At 36.4% G+C, this 22,679-nt stretch overlaps 1 protein-coding gene across 2 annotated transcripts in view; it reads right to left on the bottom strand.

The window, feature by feature from the left end:
• DPYD (dihydropyrimidine dehydrogenase) overlaps positions 1–18,403 on the bottom strand; it is an 843,687-nt gene extending 825,284 nt beyond the window's left edge. Inside the window, 1 exon segment of one of the 2 annotated variants that reach the window (NM_001132697.1) lies at positions 18,230–18,403. In NM_001132697.1, the coding sequence (NP_001126169.1) occupies positions 18,230–18,268 (39 nt within the window). In that variant the 5' untranslated portion in view covers positions 18,269–18,403. 2 annotated transcript variants of the gene reach the window in all.
• Positions 18,404–22,679: the final 4,276 nt, after the last annotated feature.

Raw genomic sequence — 22,679 nt, 5'->3', positions numbered from 1 at the left:
GGGGTATGTTGCTGCATAATAAGTGGTAATTTCATCAAATTAGTAACATTCAGATTCTAATGAGATTTCTTTATTATTTTATACATAGAATATTTTGCTAAAGGAGCATACTAAACAAAACAATCTACCTTTTAAGACTTTTCTTAAATGGAGCATACCACTAGGAAAACAAACAGCTATTATTTTTCATTTCAATCTAAATAACTGCAATAACTTCCAGGTGTTTAGAAAGAGGTACCTCCCATCACTACATAGTTCCACGCTTTCTTTAAACCTTCCTAACACTTAGACTTACTCAAAAATATAAACATTATTCCAAAGGATGATAAACATTACACCGTAATTAAGGTTATTGGGCTGGCACAGAAGAGAATTTGACTTAATGGGAGACTTCTGTGATGGAAATTAACAAGTTTGCCAATTAATTACAAACAGTGTGGGTTGTGAGCAACATTCATACTATTCACACACTTGTTTTAGATTTAAGTAAGAAAAGGCTTGATAATTAATACATCTCTTATAGTATTTACTACGAAGCAAAATTAAAACTTGAAAACTAGAAACAATCTATATTTAACAATATCACAAAGAATGAAATAGCTCCAATTTATTTTGCTTTAAAATTTGTTTTACTGAACATAATACATTTTTATTTTTAAAAGTTTTAATCCAAATGAATGATAACCCCCTAAAATGCAGGTTATAGAGCTGGATGAAGCACGTGAAAATTTTTAGAAATCTATGTAAATTGTGTTTCTCACAATTTATGGATCAGTTCTGTCTATCAATTCCAAATCTGAGTTTTTGCCATAACCAGAATCTTGAAATGATCAAAACATGTTGGTCTAGCAAATCAATATCTAACATGGACAACGCTGAGTAAATGTCCTTGGTTATTAAGTTAATTATATATTAACATATAAGTATGTTTAGTATCAACAGTATCTTTTTAAAACTATTCGTTAGAAAATTTTTCTTGATACTGTCTTACAATTCATCTTTTTTCACGTTCAGGCCCATTATTTGGTAATTTTAAATTACTTCAAACTATACTAGAGGAACTAAGAAATCTAAATATCTAGAGTTTTAAAATGTTAATTCAAACTTTAGGCAGCCTTTTAAAAAGCTGCCTTTCCAAGACTGCTAGGCAAATGGCCAACAACAACATTTTAACTGTCCAAAAATCTGACGGCTGAATAAAAATTTGAATTTTACTAGCAAATGAATTAAAAGAGAAATAGCTAAAGTGTTGCTTCTAGAAAGGGAAATGGGAGAAGATGGAGAGGGGTGAGGCGAAAGCTAAACCCAGTGGGCACTGGAGAGAGGATAGCTAACATCTATTTCCAACTCCATATTCTTAGGGAGGGCTTAAAATCAGCAACAGAGGCTGCATTTACCCCAGGGTAATCAGGAAGGGCTACACATCAGGATGTCCCTTCTCTGCACCATCCCTCCCCCAACTCCCATTTACTAGTTTACCATCATATCACTGGGAGGAATAGAACTACTATGCCATAAAGTTGTTTATTTATTTTTAAATGTTTATGATATGCATGTACTCTCATGATGGAAATCAAACACATTTAAAGACGTCATTATTAAAACAATGGACTAATTCAGAAATGATTACACAGGATCCCACTGGGTGGCAAGGTAATCATAACATTTCAGTGACAATATCTTAATCATAATGGAAGTGTGGGAGACCAGAATATACCTTCCCAAAATATGAAGGGTTATTGCACTGAAGGCAGTTAAGAAACACAGGAGAGCTCTCTGCCCTCCCTTTATTTGCCTAAAAGCAGTAGATAGATTTACAAAGAAAATGGTATCCTGCCCCCCTCTCTACCAAAAAGAAAAAAGGTTAACCACCAAAGACAGCTTTAGACCCTTATCAGCCTAGCAACAGTACCAGAGGAATTTATATTAACAAGTTTACTAGCTTTTGTCTGCCATGCATTTGCCTTCTCCTCAAGTTGCCATCCTTTGTCTTTTCAGTTCTCTAAAAATGTACTGTTCTTTGTTGAAGGGGCTATTTCAAAACCACTTCTGGGAAAACTACTCATTCTCTGGGTATCTCCCATGTACTTGTGAAATATATATGTTAATCAACTTGTTTACTTTTCTCTTCTTAATCCATCTTTCATAATAGGGGTATGTTCCAACTAAGAACCTATTGAAAGTTACTATTCTCTTACAGTTTGTACTCAAAATTCCATATCAATCTAAATCAGTTGCCATGGGTATTAAAAGGCACTACTGATCTTGAGTAATAGCAAGGGCACCTGCATAGTCAATGTAATCTAATTTCTCCAGGAAAGTTGACTTACACAATTAAAGTTACCAAACCTAAATTTATATTTATTTTTAAGCCCAATATGTTTTTATGGAAGTATACTATTTTAGAATTGATAAAGAATTTCATAGATTCTGGATTTATTTTACTTTCAGATTAACTGAGAACTAGACTAGAATTGCTTTGTTTTGAACACTGTAGTGCAAATTATAATTACCCAATATGCACCTCTAACTATTCGCTCCTGTAGCATAATTAATTCAAAATTATACAGGACTAAAGATGCAAAGGGAGCAAGGGTTAGGCTAATATAAAATTAACCTTAGATCATATCCTTGTCATTATATTTTTTCAGTCCTCAATATGAACTGGTTTTCTTGACAGTGACATCATTATCATTATAAAGTAGAACTAAAAAGAAAAATGTCCTTCAGTCAAGGGCTCCAGTGAATCAGTTTTATAACACATCTAAATGTATACAGACTATAAAGAAAAGAAAACACGATATAGAATCCCAAAACCAATTCCAGTCCGGTAATCCGGTTTGCCTATTTCTTTTTCCAAATTTCCCCAACAAATAAAGATTCTGTCCTGTCAGCCGCCGAAGTGGCCGGCAAAGGACAAAACTGGTCATTTGACATGATGTAGAGAAGTGATTGATGATATCTCATCAGCTCCCTCCACTGCAACCATCTGGCCTCTGGATTAGATGCCATTCATACCTTGCTTCATTTACACATGTGAAGGACTCCTTGAAGAACCGAATATTAAACATCTTATTGAGAAACTCAGTGAATACATACGGTCAGGAAAAATGAGGTAACTTTTGAAGGACTTCCCACTTCTATACTTCTATGATTCCTAATTTTCATGTCATGTATTTTAATGTCTGAATAAACAGCAATGTAAAACTGAGCTCATATTCATAGATTTTAGTTTCCAGTTCACTACTGACTTTAATCAAACCATTTAACCTTTCTATGTCCTTGGTTTCACCATTTCTGAAACGGATACATCTTCTTAAGACTGGAAACATGTTCTTAAATAGGGAACAAGAAAAAAAAATGCTCTGAGTGCATAGATCCACAATGATCCCTATTAACTCTAACTCTGCCAGCTCCTATACTTACACCTGCCTCACACCTGACCCATTTCAGCCAGGACAGCCTTCCTTCACCTGTCCTTGGAAAATGATCAACTAATTCATTTTCTGGTCCCTAAATTACTGGATATTGAGGTGAAGGTGAAGGGAAACTGTAACAAAACTTATATGAATTTCTTTATCATTTATTAAATATAATCTAAATAATGCTGTAAAACTAAATTATTAAGTTGCATGAATGTGAATTTATAACATGCATATTTTAACTCTTACACCATAATTCTGAACCACCATCCCCAAGTACTTATGACTTTCTGTCTTGATATATAATTACTGGTGAATTTGCCTCATCTTCTGTTCTGTATCAAAAGCACATTTAGAGGAGATGCATTTATCTTAATAATGTACTAAATGGTACTTAATATAGTTCCCAAGATACAGCAAGTACTTAAAAATTACTTATAAAATTGAACTATGGAACAATATGTTTTGTTGGTAACTTAAGCTTTTGAAAAATATATACATGAGTCCACCCTAATCCACGGGGATATGTTCCAAGACTCCCCCAGTGGATGTCTGAAACTGCAGATAGTATTGAACCCTACATATATATTTGTTTTCAATGCTTTTTCCGTTGTAACTGAGCACTTCTCATGAACTGTAGCTATAACTTTTACAGCCTGTGGTACAACTGCAAAACTTGCAAGAATTTCTTTTTCCTTTTTCACAACTTCAGGGACAGAAGATTCATTCTTACCATAGATCTTGGCAATCTCAGTATCTTTCCTTAAGTCAAGAATTTTCACCTTTTCACTTGAGGAAGCACTTTACTGCTTCTCTTTGGCATATATGAATTGTCTCCATCACTACTGTTGCACTCTAGAGCCATTATTAAGTAAAATGTGTGTTTCTTGAATACAAAGGACTCCAATATTGCCACAGTCATCTGAGAACTAGGATGGTTACTAAGTGACTAGCAGGCAGGGAGCTTAGAAAGTGTGGAGACCCTGGCTGGACAAAGCGATGAGTCATGGGCTGCGCAGGAAGGAGAAGGACAATGCAAGATTTCATCACATTACCCAAAATCGTGCAATTTAAAACTTATGAATTATTTATTTCTGGAATTTCACATTTAATATTTTCAGACCTAAAACTACAAAAAGTAAAAATTGGATGAAGGGGAACTGCTGTGTTTAATTTTTAGTGTGGGTTTTTAAAAATTATCTACCTGGTTCTTTTCCATATTTGATAACAAACATCTTTTCCCTTCATATAAGGACTGTGCATATCTGTAAATTAAGTAACTTCATGATAATAACAGCTTACATTTGCATTTGTTCTTAATTTATTTCTTCCAAACAACAACATTATAAGATAAACAGAACAAGGATCACGATCTCGATTTTATAGATGGGGAAATTAGCTTAAGTTCACAAACCTCAAAAGTGCCAGAACTAGGACTTTAAGAGTATATTTAGGACTCCTCATACTTAGGAATAGTCAACCCCAACTACTTCCTTCAACTACGAATTTGAATTTAATAAATACTGTCTCTTACAAATGTTAGTTATCCCCAGTCTCATTTATTCCTACTATCAAAGTATCTGAGGTCCTCCCCTGCTTCCTCCTCCCTCCCTTCCTTACGTTCTTTGTCCTTCCTCTTTCCTTCCTTCCTCTCTTCCTTCCACAAATATCCCAGCTCCTTTGCAGTTCACATCAAAATTTGTATTCATTTTCTTGGGCTGCCATTAAAAAAATTACACAAACTTAGTGGCTTAAAGCAGAAATTTATTGCCTCACCCATTCTCAAGTCTAGAAGTCTAAAGTAAAGGTGTCAACCTTGTCATATTCCCTCTGAAATCTGTATGGGAGAATTCTTTGTTGCCTCTTCTAGGTTCTGGCAATCCTTGTTTTCCTCTGGCTGGTTGATGCATCACTCCAATCACTGTCTCCATAGTCATATGGCTATCTTTTCATTTTTTCCCCCTTTCTTTTTGGAGACAAGGCGTCACTCTGTTGCCCAAGCTGGAGTGCAGTGGTGCAGTCATGGCTTACTGCAGCTTCTATCTCTCAGGCTCAAACAATCCTCCCACCTCAGCCTCCCAAGTAGCTAGGATTACAGGCACGCACCAGCACACCAATCTAATTTTGGTATGTGTTGTACAGATGGGGTTTTGCCCTATGCTCGGGCTGGTCTTGAACTCCTGAGCTCAAACAATCCACACCACTTGGCCTCCCAAAGTGCTGAGATTACAGGCGTAAGTCATCGTAGCTGGCCTGGCTGTCCTTTCTTATGTATCTTCCCATCATATTTCCTCTGTGTTCTACTCTCTATAACTCAGTGCTTCTGTCATCTACCAACCCCAGGGGGTTGCCGCCACACCCTCTACCCAGATTCAATGAGAATTTAACATCTAATTCTCTATGCCTTCAACTCCACTCTATTTTTTACACCAGTCTTAGTGACTTCAACAGACTCTTGGCTCATTTAGCACCTGTCTCTTTTTACTCACCATCTCACCACCAATAATTCTTGTTCTTCCACCCCACTGCAGCCACCATCACCCTTGGTTATAGTCTTGACTTTACCATGATTATCGCACTATCTCTAAAAGCTTTATTTCAAACATACCACTCCAATCTTTACCTCTGACAACATTCCACTTTCCAAGAATTATCTGACCTTACTGAAACCATCAATCCATGGAGCGTATCACTGGTGTTTTCAGTAGTCATCTCATTCTCCTATGCTGACGTCCCTCAGACCAGCTTCCATGATACACTATTATGACTTCTTCACAACATCCTTAATTCCCTACTCTTCTCTCACTCCAACTTTATTGCCCAAGCAAAACTAATCCACTTAAACTTATCTCTTTACATCTTCTTTGCCTGAACCCAAGCAGTTAAAAGTGGATGGAGAACAATCCACAATTATGTTCACTGCTCTCATGTTCAATTCTTGACTGCAAGTATCAAGTAGAAAACAAATACTGCCTAACAATCCTACTATACTTATTATTTTCATTATCCTACTTTCCAGAAAATCTATTCATACTTTCACCTGTTCTTCAAACTTTTACAGTCTGTTTTCCTCTCACCCTCAGTTGGTAATCCTGCCTCATACTCTTATTGAGAAAATTAAAACCATCCATCAGAAGAGGGAACTTATTTTTTGTTCCGCCACCCAATGGGCTACCTCCCTGTCTCACCACCTATTCTAAACCTTATATTATCAATCCTATTTCCTCTCACCAAAAGAATCCCTTTATACAAGTAATTATCCCCTCTATGTCTTTCAACTCTAGTTTCCCTACTGCAACTCTTCCCTTAACATATGTACGTGCTCTGTTATCCCTCTCCAGCTACTTCCCTATTTTCTGTTCCCCTTTACAGGAAAACTTTTCTCCAGCATTTCCCAATGCCATTGTCTTACTTCCTCACATTCTATTTTATTCTAAAACCATTTTTGTTAGGCTTCTTTCCCCAATGGCTATTGTCAAGCTCACACTTTTTCAATGTTACCAAGTTAAAAGAAATCTTTATGCCCTCAACTTACCCTCCCAACAGCAGACAAGAAAGTTGACTACATACACACCCTTCCTCCTTCCTTGGTTTCCTGGCTATCTTCTCCTCTTCTCAATGCCTAAAGTCTTCAGTCCCTTGTTGAGCTACGCTGTCTTTAAGTAATCTTACTCAGTCCCAAGACTTTAAATAACATCTTTATGTCAATAATTCCTCAATTTCTATCTCCAGCTACGGCTTCTTTACAGACGTCCAAAAGCTTACTTTCAGCTGCCTATGTGATATCTTTACTGTGCTATCTAACAGTGATTTCAAACTGAATGCCATTACATACTACATTTGTGTCCCCCACACCTGTTACTTCTTTTTGTTTACCAAACTAAAGTCAGTCCCACCTCTTTGATTTGCTTTCATTTTTCCTCAACAGCCCCTCGCAGACTTCTTATGATCTTCTAGATTTCAGTTCAAATGCCACCTCTACAGGGAGGCCTTCTCTGACTATCATGTAAAAAAAGACCCTACTAGCCATTCTGCATCACATTTTCTTGGTTTATGTTTACAAAAGCTCATGATATTATCTGAAATTACTGTATATTAAAGAAAATTTTTTTACTGACTATTGTTCCTCCATTAGAATGCAATTTTAATGACTGCAGAATTCTTTTCTGTCTTGTTTGAAAATGTGTTTCCAACATCTAGACCAGTGCTTAGCACATTAGGAAAAAATTAATATTTTAGATTTTAAAAAAGAGAGTAAATTCCTGTGTTTTAAAGAAGACTAAAATAACATATTGTCAAAGAGATAAGTCACTGAAGTCAAAACAATAGGTGGTAGCCATTATTAATAATTTAATACCTAATATTAATTGCATACTTGCCACATGCTAGAACTATTAAAAAGGATGAATCTGTAGTATTTTCTTCAATCACACAACAATCCTGTAATGTAAGTATGATTTCTATCCCCACTTTTACAATGAGGAAACTGAAACATAAAATGTTTAAGTTATTTGCCAAGGTCAAAACTAGTAAGTGGCAGAGCTAGGATGTGAACATTAGCACTCTAATTCCAGAGCCTATACTCTTAACCACAAATCTATGTGGTTCTTTCACTATAATCAGAATAAATATTAATTATCTGTTACTCATTATCAATAAATATTATAAAGGACTGAGGTTATCAGTCTACTGCTGTTTCTGAATTTATCTGAGGTTTGGGGAGATTTTATGTTTCCAAAATAACATTCATTTTGTTGTGATTTTATGATACATAAGCATCTAGTTTTCTTAAAATTTGTTATACTTCTACTTTTCTTATTTGTATTCTTATTTACATTTTTTATTTTACTCTTACATTAAAATGTTGTTAAAATAATGTTTAAAATAAACCCAAAATATTTTAAAATGTGGAAAAATGTTTAAAATTTACCAATATTCAAACAAATACAAATTAAAGCAATCACACACAAGTTTCACCTAATTGTTTATTTAAAAAATAATTTTTATTAACACTTGAAAAGGTATCATTTTACACATACTCACACAGCTGCTAGCAGCTATATGAATTAGTAGCACCATGTAGACATCAACTTGAAAATATTTCAAATCCTTAGTCATACCTTCCATTGATGATTCCCTTCTAGGATCCTATAATATTGTGATCTTAAGCATAAAGAATGTTTAAGTTTTGTTTCTTACTGTCCAGTCTTGGAATGAAAGGGGTGATGGGCAGTAATTTTCATGAGCTACATACAAATTTTTCTCTGCAAATGTTTTTATCTCTTTCAGAAAAGACAGAGCCTTACGCATACCAATGTCTGGAGTTTGGGTTGCAAGTAAACTTTAGCTTTAAAATGCAGCAAAAATCAAGAGTCATTTTGGTTAGCACACCCAAGGAAGAAGTATGTTTTGCTTCATTTAATTTGTATGTAGGAGAAAAATGTGTTGAGTCAAAAGTAGTTACACTCATGGACCCTTTCTTCTCTGAGTACCAAGAAGGAAAAAAAAAGAAAATGTACACACACGTGCTAGTGCATATGCACATGCACACACATGACAACCCATACTTCAAAGTAAAGGCAGGCTAGGATAAAATAATTCTTTGAGAATCTGGTCTGCCAGAGTGGTTTGTTCTTGGGGTGAGGGTGGGAAGGCTGGGATAATATAAAAGTTTCCATCACATGATGAGACAGCTGCAGTTAGTATTACATTTATTCATTCTAGATAACAACCTGAGATTTATCCATTCACGACAACAACCTGAAATTTATGAATGTTCCATCCAAGATAACAACCTCAAGCCCAACCTTACTCTTCCTTTTCTCCCAGGGCAGAAAAAATAAGGAACCATGCAGGTTGTCAAGCCATTCTCCAGAAAGAAATGCTATTATCAGCACTGACTTAAAAGGAAGTCACATCCACATCAAATGGAACTACATCCAGATGCCTGCCTGTTCTGTTACCTAGAATCAGTGTTAGGAAGATGAGGCAAACGGTTAAACTGGTTCCATTTCCATTTTGCCCCTTCTGTCTTTGCACCCCAAAATGGTCCCATTTTCCTTTTTTAAAACATATTTTTAAAGACAATTCAGTTGAAGCATGCAAGCGAGAAGGGCAGAACCAAAATGCACTATATATAATTGAGCCAACACTCTCAAGTGTATTTCCAGCACAATGCTTTAAGCAAATAAAAAAAATTGTGCTGAAACATTGTTCTTAATAACTGACTATTAAAAAACAAGGTAAATGTATGATAATAAGAGACAGCCTTGAATACATTTTGATATCTCCACTCACAAGGAATGTTATGCCGTGACTTAAAACTGAAGTTAATAAGAATGTGAAGAAATGATTTTGATAGGACAAGAAAACAAATATCAAATTATATATGACTAAAAGTATTTAGGGAAAGATTGCCTCGTGCACAGGAAAGAAATGTACTACATCAATATTACATGGATGACTTGAGTGGGATGACTATGTACCTTTGGGGTCATCTTTTGATTTTAGTTTTTTGTATGTTTTAAATCTTCTGTAATAATCATTAAAAATAATTTAAAAATCAAATCGTGGAAATAAAGCGTAATAAAAGTTAACACTTTTATTACACTAAGGTTACACTAAAAGTTGACAGGAATGAACATTTTATGGTGAACAGTAACACGCGTTACCCCTAGGGATCTGTGAGCGCAACTGAATGCCTTTCTTCTTTGAACTGTGGAGAAGTTTAAATTTTTACCCCAGCACTCCTCAATATTTGGCATAGAGAAATATCTGAAAGAAGTCCCACAAAGCTCTCAGGTCACTGTGACACAAGGAGTCAGATTAGTATAACTTGAATTCTGGGGACCCCATTGCTTATGCCATGGTTTTCACCTACAATCATCAATCAACAAACACACTGAAGAAATTGGCATAAAGAGTCCCGTCTCCTTTTTTTGACTCTCTGGTCTTAATTTCTAGTTAAAGACAGCATAATCCAAAACATACAAAATGTAAATGTGTTAATTCCAGATCACCCTTACACAGAACTCCAGCCATATATAGTAGGACTGAACTTTTCTTGTATTCTCAGGCGAAATTTAGATTTAGCTCGTCCATCAGATTAACAAAGAAAAGGCAGCAAGCAGATGTTAGAAAAGTTTAAAATCAGGTGAATAAGTACATCAAATTCATATAGCTGGTATAAATAGTACACTCAATCCTACCAAGTATGTAAATCGAGGAGCCAAGATCTCTGCATTTCCTTAATACGATCACACACCAGGTCACATTTCCAAACAATTTCACCGTTGCCATATTTTATCTCAAACCATCCTTAAAAGACTAATCAATAGCAAACTCACTGAAGATTAGAAAACTCTTCACAGTGGCTGAATGATTCCCACAAGGTCAGAGAGCAAGGGATCTATGGCATAGAGCAAAATTATCCCCAGGCTTATCCTGTATCTTGGGAAATGTACTTATTTTAATTAACAAATAGTAAATATACATTCTACTATTTTGCGGGCAATTTTCACACGACCTTTTCATTAGGCATGGTAATGTTTCCATAAATTTTAACATGCTACAATTTTTCATGTCAGTCTTAAAGAATTTCATAAAGATTAAGATCTACCTGGTGAGTCAATTCTGTGTAGGTACACTGAGTTCTAAATTGGAGGATAAAGTTTTGGGAGAGAAGTAAAAGTGCTGGGGGCTTTTAGGGGTTGAGGTGGAGGAGAACCAGCAGAGAGAGGTGAGGAATAAAACATGGGGGGAGGAGGAAGTGCAGTCAGGGCTCCATCCATGATCCCTCCTGTATAAATCAGGCCTGGAGTTGACATGTAATTTTGTGTGGGTCCCCTGAGAAGTGGCCCTCAGGGATTAATTATTGATGAAGAGATTTTTCTTCAAAGTGGCCCAGTCAAGAGTGCCTCAAGGGGACATTCATAAGTGCTTATAATATCAATTTCCAAGCACCTGGGAGGTAGGGACACAGATTGTCTCTTTAATTATGATGATGGAGGTAAAGTCTAGCAAAAATGCTGTTACACAGCCAAGGTAAAATTCCCAAAGAAATGAAATTATTATAGCTAGTATAAAAAGTGTAATATATGAGTCATCTTTCAGTAAGATCACACTTTACCTTTTCCTGGTGCAAAATAGGTTATCTCCAACCAACCGTTTCCTAGGAGCTAAAAGAGTTATTCATAAGCAAAAGCAGTGTGTTTAGGGATGCTTAAAAGTTTAGAAAAAAATTGTTTTTGAAGCTAATATGTTTGCTTAGAGAGAAGATAAGTTTATTCCAGTTAGCACATGGAAATACAAGGGTTTGTTTTAATTATGCAGGAATTTCTTTTCAGAAAAAAATTAATGTCAAATGCCTTCTACATTTCTATGAGAATGCCAAAAAATAATTTTCACCTATGCATTAGCCCCGATCTAGTCTCAAAAACACTCAGAAAAACACAGAAGAATCAATCTATATGTATGCTGCAGTAAAAAAAGGATGGGGCTAGCCTGGATTTGAATCTTATTAACCTACGTAATAGATGTGAATAGTCATGTATAAACAAAACCTAGGCCATATACTTCCTTTGTATCATCTGAAACTTACACCAGTGGGCTGGCAGTACAACAGGTACTAAAAACATATTTTTAAACAGAAATGAAATGAAATGGGTCTCTGTAAATTGATCTGAATTTCAGAAACTCCCCAATCTCCCTCATAATATTGACAAATGTTAATTCAGTAACTTTTTCATAATAGATATATGCAACATTTATGAATCTATAATGCACCTCTTTCATAATTCTTTTAACTTCATTAACTCCTCCCTTTCTCACAGATTCTAACAGACTTCAATACCACTAGTTGATTACTACAGTAAAAACAAATTCTTGCCAATTGATGTTTATATAATATACATGGTAAACGCAGTAATAACATTTAAAATAAGTGTAACCAATTTAAAAAGCATATATTTATGTGACAAATGCTGTCTGAAGCATTTTGTGTATGTGACTCCAATTAATCCTTATAGCTATTGCATGAAATACATAGGATTAAATTCAGTTCACAGAAGAAGAAATGGCAGTCCAAGAAAGAAGCTGACCACAGTCACACAAATAAAATAAAATAGTGCCAGGATTTTAACCCAGGTCTGTTTAAATACAATGTTTTCTTTTTGTACTAACCATGAAAGGAAGCTTGATTTGGGGAGATACAAAATAAATAACTTCATATAAAAGTACTTAATTCCTCAATACATATAAATATACATGTATTCATGGTGAACTGGCTAAAAGCTATATGTTGAGTTTGAATGCAGATGTTTCATATGTACTAGTGTAACATTTTAATTAAAAGCAATGGAAGCAGTAATAATTATAAATCACAGGAAGGACATAATCCTAATTAGAGTTATCTCAGTAGTTCAATTGGCTCCAGGATATCAGTGAACACCCACATGATTGATATTTGAGGCCAAAAACACCTCCTGTCTTGATATGGAGGATTATGAGCAAATGAAGTCCAGAAGGTAAATATGTCACATTTTAAAATCGAAGTCCCAATTATAGATAAAGGTGTAATCTTACAATGCCTTACTAAATATTTTTAATTAAGGTGGAATATAAACAAAATAAAATTTTCTTCACAGTTTTAAGGACTGAAGGGCTCTGCAACGTATTTGTCATCATTCATACAGCTGAGAGGCAGAAAAATAAATTGGCCAATCCTCCGTTTTGATCACCTCTTTAGCTGTATTGAAGCCTGGATTATATCAAACCTCATCAGATTTTCTTTGTCATGATATTTTACGAGAATCTTTTTTCAGTCTCATTGTCTTTTAGTTTTAGTGTTCCAAACTATTACTTACATTTATGCTACTTATTAGAATTCTCCCACAGTGATCAGACATCTTTATTTTACTAGGGGTTCCAGCTTTCAGCCCTTGTGTTGTTGCCAGTTTATACAGAGTTTGGTAAGATGCTGTATTCAAATAGTTAAAGAAAGGTATGATTGCTTCAAGATCTTCCATAACTGAATCAGTATTTTGATTCTAGATCTTCTTAGTGTCCTTATCAATTCCTTACTGTTAATATTCATCTTTTTTTATTATTATACTTTAACTTTTAGGGTACATGTGTACAACGTGCAGGTTAGTTACATATATATACGTTTGCCATATTGGTGTGCAGCACCCAGTAACTCATTATTTAACATTAGGTATAACTCCAAATGCTATCCCTCCCCCCCACCCCACAACAGGCCTCGGTGTGTGATGTTCCCCTTCCTGTGTCCATGTGTTCTTATTGTTCAATTCCCACCTATGAGTGAGAACATGCGGTGTTTGGTTTTTTTGTCCTTGCGACAGTTTGCTGAGAATGATGGTTTCCAGCTTCATCCATGTCCCTACAAAGGATATGAACTCATCATCTTTTTATAAGTGAATTTTTCTTCTAGAATGTAACAAAGGAGGCTACTAAATTCCAGCACACTTTACAATTAAGCAATCAGTCAACACCATTTGCTATCATTAAGATTAAGCAGATCCAATCTAAAAATCACCCTCCATCAAGATCCATCATTAGTCATTAATCTCCCAGATTTTAATTAAACTACCAAAACTATTCATCTGAATTCATATGCAAAGGATAGAATTTTTCTTTAAACTGCCCAGAACTTTGGTGGGCCAAGCTGAAAGGTTCGCTTGAGCCCAAGAGTACAAGGCCAGCCCAGGCAATATACTGAGACCCCCATCTCTATTTTTAAAAACTGCACTGAAACACATATCATCACACTCAACTACAGAAATATGCAGTACCTTAAAACTGCAGGAAGCTACCATCAGAATCAGTGACTCCTCAAATCAGATAATCAGACACATTTCTACTATTCAGGTAAACTCCTTAGAAAGGAGAAACACTTTAAAGTAAAACTATGGCCCACAAAACAGCTTAAAGTAGGAAGTACAAGCATGTTTTCAACAACTCTAACTCACAAAATAGGTTTAAAAAGTTAAAGTTTTAAAAGTCTTAATTTATTTAAGAATACATGTCCAAAAGATCTGCAGTGCCCAATCAATAAAAGGAAGGAGAAAAGAAATGACTGTTACTTACACATTCAGTAAAAATATATCCATTTAAATAAATAAACAACTCATGGCTTTCTATAAAGTGGAATCTTTATTATCTTTTTTGGATCCATGATTCTCCTTCCTCCCCAGCAGCAAAGGCAATTATGATAAAAGATGTTCTGAAAATTTTTTTGCCATCTCTGCCAATTTATAACCCATGACTTTCCTTGTTTCAAAATTTGTAAAGTCCACTTTCTCCAAGTCTTTCCGATTATGCTTCTATTTTCCAAAATCGCTATTTTTAATCTCATTTTCCTAGTTAATCATACAGAAAATTCCCAATTACCTTTTCAAATGAATAGAAGTCATAGTATCAGTAATTCAGAAACCATTTCTGTTTGACTCAAAATGCATTTGATTTTGTGGACAATGGACTAAAATCCCTTTTTCATTCAGGGTAAATGTGAATTGAGTTTATAACCCTTTAACATTCGCTAACTGATAATTCAAGGAATGGGCCTTGTGATTGTGACTGTGGTAGCAGTACAGTAACAGATAGCAACTTGGTTTGGCTACAAATATTTATCAAAAGTACTAGTATTCAAATAGTTAAAAGCCTGCTGCAGCTGCATACATTTTCGTTTAGATATATATACTTTCAAAGTCTATTCTCATTATCCTTGCCAGTGGAGGGGAACAAGGTCTTGAACAAAAGAGTACTGTTTCAAAATAATTCTCATTTCCTTTCAAGTATGCAGATATTCACAATATAACTGGCTGTAAATTCAATCTAAATGAAGAAGTGCTGTTAAATTACTGCTGAGGCCTGGGAAAGTGACCAATGTCCAATACTAACTTTCTTTGAAACCATCCCAGGAGTGTTTGTATTAAAGTCATCGTTGACAAAATTCAGACTGTATCCAAACAGTACACTCACAAAGCAAAATAACTTCTAAAAGCATATAACTACTATTAATGGACTTTAAAACGCTAATCATTTCATTGGAAGTGATTTTCCTGAGAATAAGATACATTTTTCTGTTATCTTTATTTTTTAACATTTTTGTCCTTTTTCCCAACAAGATGCTGTCAACTTGTGACATTTGTTTATTATCCTTAGCAGATTTTCCATGTGCAATTCAGAGAGGCTAACTTGCCCAAACACACAGCTTAAAGTTAGACCTCAATCAGAGGCAGTTGGTTTCAGAAGCCAGGCTCTGAACCACATTAATATATCTGAAAAAAAACTTGATTTCTCATGCAACTTCTATGACTACAACAACAACAACAACAACAATTCTGAGTAGATGAGCTAGGTCCTATTACCAAGTACCACATCCTTTCCTTGCCTATCTCCCAGCCCAGGGATATTCCAGCTATGGAGTTTGGTGATCTGACTGTTTTCCATGTTCCCAACCCTCAAATCCTGATGTGATATTGGATTCAGACTGGAAATTATGAAGCAGGCACACAAAGCACCTTTATATATACCTCAATAACTTTTCCCCCAGAAACAAAGATATTTCTTGGCTGTTTCACTGAAACCTGAGGTTCTGTAGTTAGCTCATAGGGAAAAGTCAGTTACTATTAGAGTAGGTTGTTATCATCACCTTCTGTTCTTTTAACAATTGTCAAATACTTTTCACATTTATCAATGTGTTCTTATCACATTCATTAACTGCTTCATACCAATATTTTAAAAATATTACTTGCTTATCCATGTATTTGAAGCTAAAACAATGATCACAATCAGATCAATCTCTAGACAATGGTTGTTATGAATTTGTTCAAGAAAAGCATTCAAATTAGATGGAAAACTGAGCCTTTATAATTCATTCTAATTCTTCAACACAAAAATGAACTTTGGTAAATCAATAGGATCAACTGAGGCATTTATGCTTGAATGTGCTCCCCTAGGCTTAATGTATTTTTCCTCACTGCATTATATTTTAATGATTAATTTCATGCCCTTTCATGGTATTTTAGCTCATGAATCACGGGTATTATTTTGAGGGAAAAGTAAGGTGCTGTGAGTGATGAAAGATGTTACTGATTAAAGTGTTGCACATATGAACTACATAAGAGCTGAAGGTGTTTGAACACCAGCAATCTAGATTAAAAGTAATATTAGGCAAACTGGCCATATAGACTAAGGTTGAATTGAGTGGAGGGAGTGGGAAGGATGGGCTTCTTAAATGTTCTTAGTTGAAACAATATATGAAATCAAGCTTGGCATTCAATGTTTCACTGGCATCTTTCTCCTCAGTAGAATGTAAGAACTGATTTCAAAGACAACTGCAGAGAAAGAAATCAGTTAAGCAGATAACACACCATTCTGAAATTAAAGAGCCAAAAGCCACCCATCCTAACACAACTCTGATATCTGAAATCAATACTGCCTTAATACTGTCAGAAGCTTGTTTTTTGACTTAGTAAATAAAATTTTTTAAAAAGTTAAGTCAAAGTCACAAGGACCAAAAAGGAATAGACTACCCTAAATGAAATATAGAAAAAGACAAGTATCTCTTATCCTGCACACAGATGAACAAATATTTGTTAAATATATCATATTGCTCAATATCAAAAAGTCAACTCTCCATAACAGAAACCAAAAGTAAACTAACCAGAGATGTCCACATAATATACTTTGGCTCTTGTTACGAAAATGATTTTTCAAACCAAGTTATGGAGCCTGGAGAAAACAGGACTATTTCCTCCCAGAATATAAAGTTTCTTCAATTACAGAGGCAAAATGTGGCAAAAGCAGCTATTTTGCAAACAGGTGGTTTGCAAAACTTTTACTTAAGCCGCCAAAAGGACTGACGAAAGGAAAATTTTGTTATTTCTAAAGAAAACACACACACACATAATTTTCTACCAGGGTAGAAGGCTCAAAGAAAAGCCCCAAACAAAACAGAAAACTAAAAAGCAGTTTGTCTTAGCTCAAAAGTGCTGACCTAGGTTTAGTATGTGTAAAATCACTGTTTATAATTAAATCCTTTTCATCGCATATATTAAGATACTAGAGAGAAAGGAAATGCCATGTCGTTTCAGGTAGGACCTTATTTACAGAAAAAAAAAAAGATGATTTTTTTTAACAGAAACGGAGTGCAAGAGGGAATCAAAAACCGTTGAGAGGAGAGAAAAATACAGTTTGTTTTTCTGAGGGCACTGCATTTTTCATGTTCTGAATACTTGGTTCCATTCTCTCCATGTTAAATTATTTCATAAACAATACTATGGCTAGAGGCTACTGCTACAGCTGACACACAGATGTTTTATTTCTATACTTCACCTTTGCAAATAGCAGGATTCAGCTATTGGAGATGGGGGCAGTGGAGAGGTGTCCAGAAACGACATACAAGAGGTGAAGGGGTAGAACGTACGGAAAATGGGCGCTCCTACCTCCTAGAGTCCACCTCTCTAGAACTCCAGTGCTTCTTCAGTCACTGACATTCAGAGCAGGACAAGACAGGCTTCCTGAAATCTCTTCCGAAGTAAACAGGTCCCGACGCAAAGAGCAACCCCTCCAGTTGCGAAAAGTCCTCCCCTCCGCTCCCCGCCTACCCACGCAGGCCTCTGGCTCCGCGCTCCTCCGCCTCCCCCGCAGATCTCCCACGGGGGAAACTTTCCCGCGTCTCTCACTCTCCGGGGCGCGGGGGCCGCGGGGGCCTCCCCGGCACCTACCCTCAGAGCACTCCCTACCACCCCGCCACCACCGACGAGCCGGCGCGAAGTCCGTACCTCGATGTCCGCCGAGTCCTTACTGAGCACAGGGGCCATGGCAGTGCCTACAGTCTCGAGTCTGCCAGTGACAGACCCTCCTTGCGTCCTCAAGCTCCAGCCAGAGAGCCAAGTGACAGCAGCCGGAGCGCGAGTGGAAAACAGGCAGACGAGGGCCGGCGGCGCGGGGGCGGAGCGGGCGCGGGGCGGCAACGCCCCCGGGGCGGGGCTGCTCTCTCGGTCCTGCGACTCCCGCGCCAGGCACCGCAGCAGCAGCTTGGCCTTCCCCGTTCAGCCCTCTCCGCGCCCCAGCCTGCAAGCTTGTTTTCCTTCTGCAAGCAGAAGGGAGGGTAGGAGTAGAGCACCCGCTCTGGGGACTACCTTTACTCTCTAAACTGCTAAAAGCTGAGTTAGGCAGGCGGGGCCAGATAGGAGGGATCCCCGGGCAAAGGTAAAAGCAGTCCGCGCTCCAAGCAACAACTTGCACTTTTTCTTTTCTTCCACGCAAACCCCGCGAGATGTAGATACATTGTTTGAGGGGCAACTGCATTTTCAGGAACTCCTCAAGGATGAAATAGTAGATGTTCCTCCATCCATCCACCAAGTAGGTGGGCGGGGTTTGAGCTGCAGTGGAGGATACCAGAGCACCGGTCTTCTGAGAGTTCACAGCCCCTGCGGGGAGGGGAGGGAGACGAGCAAAATCATCCACAGCCCGCAGCAGCATACAGGAAGTGCTGCAGGTGGTGCATAATCAAGGTTGTCTTTTTGCAGGAAAGTCTCATTTTAATGGTTATTTTTTAAATATTTTTTATTCTAAAATGTGAAACTCTTTTGAAAAGTTGCTCTTCGTTTTTGCTCTAGAGCTTGCTGAGGAGAAGGGAGAGATTTCCTGTAGAGTTGGTCCCAATCCAGAAAACATTCACCTCGTTTTTTGAGGATATGTGTACTCCAGATCTCTCTCCTTTTCTCCCCGCCCCACCCCCCTCACCCCCCTCACCCCCCTCACCCCCCACCCCCACCCCCACCCCCACCCCTGTTAGATGCATCCCACCTCTCTTCTACCATAACACTTTCTACTTCCGTTAGGACATTTGCGGCACTCCTTCATGCACTTGGCTAGATAGTGACACCTTGGAGTTAAGTATTTCTCCCTTATCATTATTTTTTCATTAGTCCGTTCATCGTTTTATTCAACAAATGTTTATTGAGCGTTTTCAATATGCCAGACACAGACACTGTGCTAGGTTCTCTGGATATGGTCTTCAAGAATACACATCACTCTCATGGAGATTATACTCAAAATAAGCAAGTAAGCAAAATGTGATGCCTGCTTGTAAGATAAAAGAAGAATAGGACAGAATAACTAGGGTATGGGTACCTTGAGTGGTTGAGAAGGCTTCTCTGAACAAACCATCAGATTACCTTCCAGAACCTGGAACTTACTAAGAGACAGATACATTTTTCTTGAATCAAATATTAAGAGACACTAGAAAGTTAAATGGAAATCTTAGAATCATCTTTGACTCCTTTATCCTTATTGCCTCATTTAATCTATGCCCAAACTCTCAGGAGTCAACCTCCTAAATAGATTTTGAATCATTCATTTCTCCATTTTGCTGCATCCACCGTGGTCCAAGCTAACTGGTATTCTAGCTTCTATTCTTACCTCATCTCCACACCAGATTGAGCTTTAAAAAGTATTAACTGGCTCATGCCATACAAAGATACATCCACACACCCAGGTACCCATGGTATAAATCCTTCAATGGTCCATTGCAGTCAGAATATAATACAAACTCCCTAGTAACCACTGAATAACCTGCTCTACTCCGCTCGTCCGCTACTCTTGCCCTGACTCATTATGTTCCAACCAAAAGGTAATCTTCTCATCCTCCATCCACGTCTCTACCTTTGCACATTGCCCTCCACTTGGAGCTCTTCTTCCCCTTCTACTCATCATTTAGGTCTCACTGAAGCCTTTATGATCTATCCCCATCACCAACAAAATTACACCCACTCCGTCTTTTTCATTCTATTTCGTCTTCATAGACTTCTCAAATGTTGTTTAAATATTTATTTGAATGTGACTTATTTAATATATGTCTTCTATTTAGAGAGGAAGCTCCAGGAGGGGGTCCATGTGTACCTTTGTTGTTTACTGGATACTCAGTTCCTAGCTCAGGACTGAAACATAAGAGACCAAGAACACTTGGTGATTGAGTGAACAGAGTACATTCGTTTATACACTGAGCAGTTCATTTTAGAAACTTTAGTTTCTCTGCATCACATATTCTCATTGTCCTACTTACTGCTGAGAAATAGCTCACAATATCTATCAATGAATTTGTAGTTAAAATGGGTCAAAATAACTACTTATCTTTTCATGGTGTAATGTTCCAAAGTCAGATGTTCCTGCATCTCCCTACAACCACACCTTACCCACTTACTCTAGATCCTCTTGGAGATACAGATAGATAGATAAATCTATCTATATCTATTTATCTATCAGTCTATATATATAAACACACATATAAACACCCAAATACATACATACATATACACACATGTATATATTGAGAAAAGATATACACACATAAGCATATATAAATTTACAAATATAATATATATAATTATAATACATATGATTTCTTCTCCAATTTAATCAGTCAGGTTCAATGTTCAATTTCCTAACCTACAGGGATACAGGCTTATTGCTCTTTCAGGTTACACTTTAACATAAATCTTATCAGTTAGCAATTGATAGTTAATTTATGTGTACAAGAATCCAAGTTATCTTTAAGAGTTATACAGTGTATTTTCATATTCCTTTTCTGTTATAATTCTCCTAAACAACTATAGAGGATAAGTCCAAAATATGCTGGTTTTCCAAAGATAAGTGTTTCATCGGTGATAGTCAATAATCAAATATAAAATTTAAATGCATTTACCATCCCCCCCAACTTCCTCAAACAGATGTATCCTGTTCTGACATATTAATTAAGGCATCTAATCACATTGCTCACATGCCACACCTATGCTCTGTAATCCGTGATTGAATCTAATAATATTTTAAATTCATTGAAATTGCACATTAAACACAGTTGTACCTGTAAATAATGCAAGCTGTTTAAAGCTTTTACTGCAAACGCATTTGCACCACACTTTTTAAAAGTTGTAAATTATGATGGCGTTTGTCAAGCTGTCCCTCCATCTGGAAGCACAGTGAAATATCAGGTGTTCCACATTAATTTTTTGTAGGCTTTGGAGAGACAGCTTATGTTTGAACCTAATAGTTTACAGTACATAAATGAATATTATTACTACCAAAGTCAGAAGTAGGGCTTATGAGTCATCTTCAATTTCACATCTAAAAAGTTATTCAATATTACAAATTTAGAAACACAATAAAAATTCAGATTTCCATATGCCTTTATTTTCCCTTTGCAGTCTAGCATTAAGAAATTTTTTTTGGTGGGGGACACTTCTTTGAAAATGATTTCCTCCCAAAAAGTCACAGGCTGAATGATCATGAGATGCATTTTTTTCTGATTTTCAAGGGCCAAATTAATTCCTACCCATATTGACCAGTAGGATAATGACTAAAGATCAGTTAGGCCCAAATATTTCCAGCATTCCTGTTAAAAAGACCATAAGGAATACGTTGGTTCATATTTCATGGAACAAACAGTATAATGTGCTCAACTACATGTCTATCATATTGTATATATATAGATATGCAGTATATCAGCATGTATTATGTAAATGCCATAAAAAGCACAGATAACACAGAGAAACTACAAACCTCTCCCATAAATTTATTTAGCAATTATTTATTGAGTGCAATTGTTTCAGATGCTGTGATAAGCATTAGTGACGTCTCAGTGGACGATAGAGACATTGTCTCTGTTACCACAAACCTTCAGGCACTAACTGAAAAACAAAAATTGCTGCTTAGTGATTTTAAATGAGTGGTTTAACTGAATGGATTACTATGAGAGTCAGATGTCAAAATGCATGCAATAGTATTTTGGTTTTTTTTTGTTTTTTTTTTGTAAATTGAACAGTGTCATATAAACTAAATATTACAAATTTAAAGATATAATCTTTCAATGCCCATGTTCCCACGTTCTAGAAAAATGCCATTAATGCATGACTGCCTATGAAAGATTTTGGGTAAAATGCAGTGTAAGGGGAAAGTTTATAGACTTATCTGACTTAAAGTGGGGGGAAAACATCCTTTAGAATGAATGTCCCCTGAAATAATTTGCCTCACTACTTAGGGGTCTTTTCCTTGTTGGTTTCCTCTCACCATCAAATATTGTCGTAATTCCAAGAACTGGCATTTAAAGTGGTTTCTTGTTTTATTGCTGGAATTTTATTGTTTTATAATTTCTAGTTCATTTACATTTGAGCAAGTTCTTCATATCCTTGCTTAAAGTATGTATTTTCCCTTTTGATCATCTGTAGCAGA

The sequence above is a fragment of the Pongo abelii genome, chromosome 1, assembly GCF_028885655.2.
Source record: "Pongo abelii isolate AG06213 chromosome 1, NHGRI_mPonAbe1-v2.0_pri, whole genome shotgun sequence".
NCBI lineage: Eukaryota > Metazoa > Chordata > Mammalia > Primates > Hominidae > Pongo > Pongo abelii.
This window is presented reverse-complemented; position numbering and strand designations above follow the sequence as displayed.